General features: G+C 42.9%; 1 protein-coding gene across 1 annotated transcript in view; it reads right to left on the reverse strand.

Moving 5' to 3' along the window:
- nell2b (neural EGFL like 2b) overlaps positions 1-8782 on the reverse strand; it is a 97969-nt gene extending 89187 nt beyond the window's left edge. The window contains exons 1-2 of the mRNA XM_017717815.2: positions 8424-8782; positions 6962-7090 (exon numbers count right to left, since the gene is read on the reverse strand). Of these exons, the coding sequence (XP_017573304.1) occupies positions 6962-7090; positions 8424-8532 (238 nt within the window). The 5' untranslated portion in view covers positions 8533-8782. The remainder of the gene's footprint in view (positions 1-6961; positions 7091-8423) is intronic.
- Positions 8783-10008: the final 1226 nt, after the last annotated feature.

The raw sequence follows: 10008 nt of genomic DNA on the forward strand, positions 1-10008 counted from the left end.
CTCGCTCTGGATAAGAGCGTCTGCCAAATGCCATAAATGTAAAGCTAAAAACTGATCACTGCATACACAGAGATTCTGCAAGGTAACTCAACGTCTCTCTTGCTGGTTTGTGTTTATTGCCAGTGAATTGCTTCATGTGAATTCATCTGTAGGAAATCAGTGTTATGTACCAGAGCACTCACATATTTCTTTGTTCGGTTTTTGAGTAATGGAATCCAACACTGATGTTTTTGTAGGTTATTCAATATGCAGCTTCTAAGACTCTTGCGGACAGTAAGCCTTGAGTATTACAGTTAATTAGGTCTTACATTAACTGCACTAACACTAAGTACCTGTGTTTTACAGCATGTCCCTGTGCTTCAGTCTCCCAGTGTCTGACAGTGCAATAGCACTGGAAAGCGGGACATTATGCGGACAATAATGTAGCTCCAATTCTGAATTAAACATGTAAAAATACATCATCTGAAGGAAATATACGAAGATCCTGGCATGAACGGCATGTGTGGCGATGGTTTTGGTGACTGTTCACTTCCCATGTTAGCTCCAGTGCTAAACTAAAGAAGCAACACCTGGACATTAAACATGTTTTGGCTGATCAACTGCATAAGAAAAAAATGGTGTAAATTAGATTTTTTTTACCAAACTGTTCCTTTAATTTCATGCCTTCATTTATTTCATTGGAATTGACTGTTGCTCGCAGCATCACTTCAAAAATAACTGACCAAAAACCAACTGTGGCCCAGTTGACGATATTACAGCCTCTAGGTAGAATTTTCATCTTCACATTTATTTATTTATTACTTGCTTTGCAAATCAATACCAAATTAGGAAATTCGAGGTAAAACTCACAAGGTGACGCTTAATGCAGTCAGATCATTAAAAGCTATTAAAGCAGACAAGTAACACCAACGTTGGTTGACAAAGGCTGTGTCGCTGTGCTTGACTGACCTGTCAGCTGCAACTCACATGTAAAACAGTGGGACCCCCACCCATGCTTTCACATTCTACCCATAAAATTACACTCATTTACATTAGATGAATAATTCATGCATAATTACAATGACACAGCGAACAAGTGTCTCAGCTCCAATTAACATCACATTAATCACAAGATACCAGAGCTACATGTTCCCTGTGACTGCCTCAGAGCTGTGTAAGACAGGAGCGCTACTGCTCTGTGTGTGGGTGTTACCTGATGTTGCAGTGTTTCCAGTCAGAGAGGATGCAGCAGAAAGAGGAACCTGAGTGCAGGTGAGCAGAAGGAAGGTCGAGACAGGAAAAGCCTCAGACAGTCTCAACACAGGGGAAACACACTCAGCTAACGTCCTGCCTCAGGGTCAGTGAGCTCAAATAGCCGATGAATTAGCAGCAATTCGATCCCGGCACTTAGAGCCAGTCATGCGGCTGCAGTGAGCATTAGCGAGGCACAGTGGAACAGTCAGATGAACTTTCTCTCTCTTTTACCTTCTGTGATGTACCCACTCAACTCAGATATATGTATAACACACCAGCATATCACCGCCGCTGTGAGAACACCAAACACCTCCAAAGCAATAGCATTTAATTATGTGCATCACTACTAATGTCAATATCAAGCACTTCATGAACGAATACCTGAAGAAATTAAGACCAAAGAATATCAGAAATAAAATAAGAGACATGCACAAGACAGGAAAAGGCTACACAACAATAGTGAGTGGTGTTGGATAAATTGTGAGGAAATAGAAGCTGCAACCTGCCACCCAGGCAGTGCCTAGACAAGGTGCTAACCTCAAAACTCTGGCAAACACTCTGGAGGAGCTCAGTGGCTGAGAATGGAGGAAAAGTGTACCCGTCATCAATATCAAGAGTTTGCATATGACCATCTCAGTGAAGCATGGGGGTGGCAGCAGTATAGTGGTTGGTTAGTGTAGTGGATAACACCTCTTCCTTCTGCGCTGTTGACTGGGGTTCAATCCCCCACCAGGATTGATGTAAGCCCCCTACACTATACCAATAAGAGTCCTTGGGCAAGACTCCTAACACCACCTTGGCCTACCTGTGTAAAATGATCAAACTGTAAGTTGCTCTGGATAAGAGCGTCAGCCAAATGCCGTAAATGTACAGTGTAGGGATGCTTTTCCTCAGCAGGGACTTGGCATCTACTTATAACTGAAAGGCGGATGCCACAAAACATACAGAGAGGCACTGCAACGACAATAAGGGTTGGGAGAAACGTCACCTTTCAGCAGGACAATGGCTCCAAGCACAAGGCCAAAGCGACACGGGAGTGGCTGAGCAACAAATGGTCTACAATGTCCAGGTCACGGTGCAGATCTCAACTGAACTGAGAATCTGGGGCACTCTTTCAAAACTGCAGGACACATGCGTCAAACAACAAACCTGAACAAGAAAATGGGCAAAAAAAATCACAATTTTTTTGACATTCAGATTTATCTTATGACTTTTGCGGGGGTCCAACACTTCTGCAAAGCAATGTAGGTGGTAGCACAGGTGCTGCGCAAAAATATAGCTGCATGCATTTGTGGTTTCTTTAGTTGCGATGCTGTAAAGGTGTAGGAACAAACTCTTCGGTGACACTCGTCTCTTGCATATAAAGATGTTTATTAGCATTGAGAGGTCAAAGTCACAGACAAGCCTTCGGGAACCAGCTTGGAGAGAAGAGCCAAAATTCTCTGACATGTACATTTACGACTCCAGGTTTTATACCGGTGTGGACATCTGGCTTCTGTCAAAATAGCCTCAGTTTGTTCAATGTATGGATCTTCTTCAGCCAAATTTGGTATAAACATACGTTCTTCTCCAAAATGGCCCCAGTCGCCTAACTCCCATATATAGCACTTGTTGACGTTCAGGGGGGGCCCTATCCTGTGCAGCTGCCTCCTGAATCAGCTCCACCATATTTCAGTCAGAGGCCCACAGGATAAACTCAACCAGAATCTACACAGTCTAATAACCAATATAGAAAATAATGTTACGACTATAGAATTAATAAGATCAAATTCACCACACATTCATAAAATATGTTTCAAACTTGATGAGCAACAGAGGCTGCCTCTTCACATGAGCTAACCCAGTGTCACACTGGATACTGATGATGACTTGTTGTCTCGTTTTCTCCTCAGTGCATGATTTACTAAAAAGTAATTTGGCCAAGAAATACATTTTCAGTGTTTATGGCTCTAGTTAAAATCACAGACTCGCAAAGTATAATATAACATGCTGAACTGCCAACATGAGCAAAACCCTCCTGTTGCGCTGAACTGTTAGTCTGCATACATCCCTGTCTTTATGATAGGGATGAGCCATATGGCAAATATGCAATATCATGATACGTGAGGGCATTTTCAAGACACAATGTGCAGGAAGATATTAAATTTTTTACAGGTTTGGAATGTTTGCTGCAGAAAAATAACAATAAATCATAAAAACAGGCTTAAAAAAACTACAAATACTGGTTAACGTTAACCATCAAACCATCAAAAATAAACGATTTAAGTGGAAACAATACAGTAAAAATAAAGAATAGGTAGAAATATCATAAATATTATTAACTATTGAAATATTATACTAGCATAATGTGCTGAAATCCAATCAGCTACTTGTTACTCTGCAGAAATGACTGTTTTCTAGTGGTTCTTGTTCACAGTCTCACTATAATTAGTCTAAATCTATTTTTTTTATGATATATACACCTGGTCAGTGTATTGATGATAGTGATGATGCTCAAACATCTGGTAAAATCTGGTAATATAACAAAGAAAAAGTGGAAGGTCTGCTTTTTGAAATGAATGTAAAGGGGAGCTAGCACTTCAAATGGTCTAAAAATGTAAATGGGTCATTCTACAGAAACATCCACTGGTGTTACCAATCCTCATTGGTGGTAGGCATAAGAAAGGCAACACCAGTGACACGACTCCCTGGGACAGCAACTTTCATTATATATTGTATAATATTTATTTGGCATTGGTTTTCTTTATGTCATTTGATTTACATATTCCAAAGTCATGTACAGATTATTGTAGATAAAATTGCAGAAAAACATGTTTTTCACCTCAAAATACGGCCCTCACCCTTTACACGTGACTGTGGGGACAAGCACTTCTGTGGTGCTTGGAATTCTAGATAATTGATTTAAAAAACAATATTGCTAAATTGACGTCTCAATAAGGCGGAATTGCTCAAATTTTAACAAATATAAAGAAATTATAAACCTAACGTTTTAAAAGTATATATGTAATATATCTGTAAACACTAGGGACACAAAAATGAACGTTTCTGTAGAATGACCCAAATACAAAAAAAAGAAATCTCTGTTTATTTCTTTTAGTTTTTTTACGACAGCGATGACGTAACATGGGGGCAGTTGTGGGCTGGAGGTTAGGGATCCAGCCTTGTGACCGGAAGGTCGCCGGTTCGATCCCCAGAGCTGACAGCACATGACTGAGGTGTCCTTGAGCAAGACACCTAACCCCCAACTGCTCCCCGGGCGCTGTGGATAGGGCTGCCCACTGCTCTGGGCAAGTGTGTTCACTGCCCCCTAGTGTGTGTGTGTATTCACTAGGGTGTATGTGGTGTTTCACTTCACGGATGGGTTAAATGCGGAGGTGAAATTTCCCCGTTGTGGGACTAATGAGGGTCTCTTAATCTTAATAACCCACTAACTCACAGCCTTGAGTCTGAACATCTGTCTCCACTCTCTAGTCAGAAGCAGCTCAGGAGCTCATCCTCTGTCCTCCTCACTGTCTTTCCCTTTTCATCCACTCTCCTCATGCATAAGCAGGACACTAGGACACCTCATCAGGGAGGGGGCAACCACTGGTTGTCTCTCATTTCCATTCTGTAGACAGCTGACTTCATCCAAAGCCCGAGTGTAATTCCGCCACCAGGCCATCCGTCTCACAGCACGGATCAATTCCGTAATCCTCCAAGGCCCCGTTTCTGGCGCTGCCACTTCCACAGTGACGTCCGGAGTGCAGGGAAACTCTAACCAGGAATATAGACTCAGCCTGCACAAAGTCTGTCCACTTGGCAGCTATCTCAGCACTGCCCCCGGCAGTTACTCACAGCCTTACAAGACCAGGATCCCATCTACTTGGTGAAAGACCTACAATCCCAAAACTGCCACGTCAGTGTTTTAAAAAACAGTTTTTAAATCACATCTCACAATTTAGCCTTTTCAGGCTGTTTTGGCTATGACACGTGCACATGTCCACAACAGAGATGGCCTCTCCTTATGGATGTCTTTAGCAACAAGATGACCAGTTTGACCTTCTATTACATTACGTAGTACTAAACAAGCTATTTTTTTATTGAAATCGCACTATGAAGGAGTGTATTTATTATTATTGCAATTTTTATCATTTCTTACATTATTCAAATTTGTCCAAACAACTTTTGTGTTCATACTAATAAATCAGTCACAGCAGTGTCACTAGAGTTTTTAAGCACTGTGCCAACTCACTGTGCACTCTATTAGACAGATCTACCTTGCTGGACAGTGACAGTAGCTCATGCTGGTCATCCTCTAGTCCTTCATCAGTTGCCTCAGGAATATGACCACTGAATACATAAGTACACTCTGTGTTTGTTTACTTACGGAGAACATGATTCAAGTCTTGTGTGTCATCCACTACCAAAAAGAAAAGAAGCTGACTGAAAAATACACATTTGTGAGATCCTGCTGGTGTGAGTTCATGTCGGTTTTCTTTCACTCCTGAGTCCTAATGGCACATTTTTGTGAAGAATCTTTTATTTCCTACACTTTGTGAATAAGAGTCATGAATTAACTGAGTCATTATATCCTAAAATGGTCTGTTGTTTTAATTGTTTTAAATTAAATAAATTGTTTTAGTGTCTGCATTAGATAGAAATCTGTGGGGCAGCTGTGGGCTGGAGGTGAGGGAACCAGCCCTGTGAGCGGAAGGTTGCCGGTTCGATCCCATCGGCTGACGGTCCGTGACTGAAGTGCCCTCAAGCAAGGCGCCTGACCCCCAACTGCTCCCCAGGTGCCGTGGATAGGGCTGCCCACCGCTCTGGGCAAGTGTGCTCACTGCCCCCTAGTGTGGCTGTTTCACTGCACGGATGGGTTAAATGCAGAGCTCTAATTTCACAGTGTGCAGACACAGAGACAAATGGTTCTTAATTGAAATTTGAAACAATGTCAATTCCCTGCTGTTTGTGTCTTCACACCTTTACAACTTTCCCAAAGACAAATGAGTGAAAATCCAAAAAATAAACATATCAGAAAACGGGGGGGGGGAACCATGTCACTGTGCCCTGAATATGTCTAACTTACATGTCATGCACAAACAATGAAGGTGTCCTAAATCTGCCTTCTGCTCCCTATGCATTTCATTTCATCCCTAATGTAAAGCAAAAGGAGTGGCCCAATAATACATAAATAAATAATGCATCAGCCCATAGCAAACACTGTGCACCTGTAGTGGAGTCTTTTCACTGATCACAGAAAGTCCGGCCTGGATAAGACAGCAAAACGTAAACTGTGTGTTCACAACTGCAACGGCGATCTCACATGTCTCGGGAGAAAAATATACGATGGCTCAAGATGGAGTTTATGGGCTAGACCTGCAGTACCACATGCCCTGCATATGGTAGTGGTTACTGAGTGCATTAATGGATGGGCCTTCTGGAGCAGCATGGGCGGCTGCTAACCTGTTTACCACGCTGCCTGCTGTTTTGCTGTTGTTTTGATCCATTTTTCATGAGAGATTAAGATTAAGTGGAGGGCGAAACTATGCCGTTCCAAGCAGCTGCACACCACGGCCTGCCTGGCAGCTTTTCAACCAGATGTTCGCAGTGGATTGACCACTTCAATCTCATTTTAAAATTCATTTTTAAAATGAAACAGTGACCTCCCTCAGGACATTTCTACAGAGAGCAGCGCTGCCTCCTTCGCTTATAACACACTATGGGGAAGAATTAAAACTCCAGGTCCTACCTTTAAACAGAAAGGCCGTGCTCTCATTGTGGAAGCCCTGGACTTGAGAAACTCCTGCATAGGACTCCTCGATATTCAGATCCTCAAAGACGTCAATGCGTAGGGAAGGGTCAATCCCAAAACCTGAAACTGAAAAAGTGAAAAACAAGGTCAACCTTGAAACCGGGAAAAAAAAAAAAAAAGAAACGTAGGGCAACCCTGAGAGCTGGAACTGAAAAAGAAGAGACGTCAAACTCAAAGCTCAAAAAAATGACGATCAGGGTCAAACACAAAATCTGAAACCTAAAATAAAAAATCTAAAGCTGGGTCAATCCTGAGATCTGAAACGGAGGAAAGCAACCGTCAACCTCAACATCTAAACTGAAACATTATACATGAGGCTCAACCGTCAGACAGACAGACAGACAGACAGACAGATAGATAGATAGATAGATAGATAGACAGACAAACAGACAGACAGACAGACAGACAGACAGATAGATAGATAGATAGATAGATAGATAGATAGATAGATAGATAGATAGATAGACAAACACAGACAGACAGATAGATATATAGATAGATAGATAGATAGATAGACAGACAAACAGACAGACAGACAGACAGACAGACAGACAGATAGATAGATAGATAGATAGATAGATAGATAGATAGACAAACAGACAGACAGACAGACAGATATATAGATAGATAGACAGATAGATCAAGAGATAGATAGATAGATAGATAGATAGATAGATAGATAGATAGATAGATAGATAGATAGATAGACAAACAGACAGACAGACAGATAGATATATAGATAGATAGACAGATAGATCAAGAGATAGATAGATAGATAGATAGATAGATAGATAGACAGACAGACAGACAGACAGATAGATAGATAGATAGATAGATAGATAGATAGATAGATAGATAGATAGATAAACAGACAGACAGATAGATCCATCTACAGACAGACAGACAGATAGATAGATAAACAGACAGACAGATAGACAGATAGATCAAGAGATAGATAGATAGATAGATAGATAGATAGATAGATAGATAGATAGATAGATAGACCTTCAACCAGGGAGAACATTGTGGGAAGTATGGTCACCCCAAAAAAACTGAAAATGGATGAAAAGCAGTTTCAAGCTGGAGGCAAACCGGAGCAGGTTCAGAACAGAAACTGGGAAAGACCAAAGACCAAAGAGCTGAGAAACAAACCAAAGCAGAGTAAACTTCAGCACATCACGCACATCACAACATTAAAGAACAGGCAAACAAAGGGAAGAGTTCTTGAAGAGAAAGACGGATGAAGCCCCGCGTCGAGACGGCAGGTTAGGGACATGAAGCCGCTCTGAAACCTGTGGAGGACCGAGCAGAAGCCTGCCAGCTCTCCACAGACGGAGAGCACCACCAACTCCACCTCAGCACCGCTGACAGACACACGCCCGGTTAATGAGGGACTCACCGGGCAGCACAGCGACTACGAGGAGGAAAGAAAGTTGTAGCACTCCCATGGTGAAGAAGAGAAGAGTAACGGCTAGTCCATCTGTTCCTCCCCGCGAGTGTGCTCGCATCACTGACACGTCCCGGGGCGCGCCAAATTACGCATGACCGAACGGTGCGTCTTTACGGGCGGCTTAAACTTTAGAAATCACAGCGAGGAAAGACCGGACGAAGAGAAAGAGGGCAGACGTATTTACTCCAATTCGGACAGTCGTGTCCAGTTCACAACGACCAGTCAGAGCAGGAGGGCGGCAGGAGCATCATCCCTCTCGGTGAGAGAGAGATGGAGAGAGATGGAGAGAGGGGGGGATTGAGACGCCACAGTCTGAGATGCTTTGGTTTTCCCACCCGTATTTCAGAAAGCCCCGCCTTCCATGCTGTGATTGGTTCGTTCTATCTCGTCTTCTGCGCTCGGATTGGCTAGTAATCCATACTCCCACCACACAGCAGCTTACGCTATTGGCCAATCACGGCGCAGAGGCGTTGTTTGTCGGAATAGAGGTGGGTAAAAAAATCAACGCCAGTCGTGAGAGACGCGCCCCAAAGCCTGCTCACTGCTGCCCCCTTCTGGTGGACACTGGTACAAACATTTACCTTTACGAACAGCAAAGCCAACCGAGTTAATTTCCCCTCATACATTTCCCCTCCTAAGCCACCAAATCCCAAATTCACAGAGTTGGGAATATGTGTTTTTATTGCCATTAACGCTTTGAGTTTAATGAAAGCAAACCTGGTTGTGTATCTTTTTCAGTTATGGGGAAATTTCACCAGTTTCAAATTTTCTGCCTAAGCAAATTATTAAGATTAAACAAATTTCATGTGGGTTGGAGTGAAATGCTCTGTTCTAGAGAAACTTACCGATTCAGAACTGTTCACAGTGGTGGTGATAGGAACCAGACGTTTAATGCCTTTAAACGATTCCTCACAGAAAGTCCATCCATCCATTTTCTAAGCCACTTCTCCGTCAGGGTCGTGGGGGTGCGGTCTTCGGGCGGAAGGCAGGATACACCCTGGACAGGTCGCCAGTCCATCGCAGGGCAGACAGACAGACACAGACAGTCACTCACACCCAGGGGCAATTTAGCACGTCCAATTGGCCTGACTGCATGTCTTTGGACTGTGGGAGGAAACCGGAGAACCCGGAGGAAACCCACGCAGACACGGGGAGAACATGCTGACTCCACACAGAGAGGACCCTGATCACCCGGCAGGGGAATCAAACCCAGGCCCTCCACCACGCCACCGTGCCGCCCTCACAGAAAGTCATTACATGAAATGGTTACACAATATCCTGCCTGGTTTCTGAGACATTTTTAACATGGTCAGGCTGAAAAGGTTTTGAGTGAAAAATAGGTAGCCGGATTATCCAAATCTGCCTATTTCCACAATAAAATACCCAGTTCACTTTCAACTAACCAGAAGTCTGATTCCCTGTTCAGGGTCTAAGCTGCAACAGACATGATTTAAAATGCAAAACACTGAAAAGAGCAATTTGGCAGATTGGTGTGTCAATAGTGATAATTTGTGCCATTGAATTTCGCAGCAAG

This window comes from Pygocentrus nattereri, chromosome 11 (genome assembly GCF_015220715.1).
Source record: "Pygocentrus nattereri isolate fPygNat1 chromosome 11, fPygNat1.pri, whole genome shotgun sequence".
NCBI classification, from domain to species: Eukaryota; Metazoa; Chordata; class Actinopteri; order Characiformes; family Serrasalmidae; genus Pygocentrus; species Pygocentrus nattereri.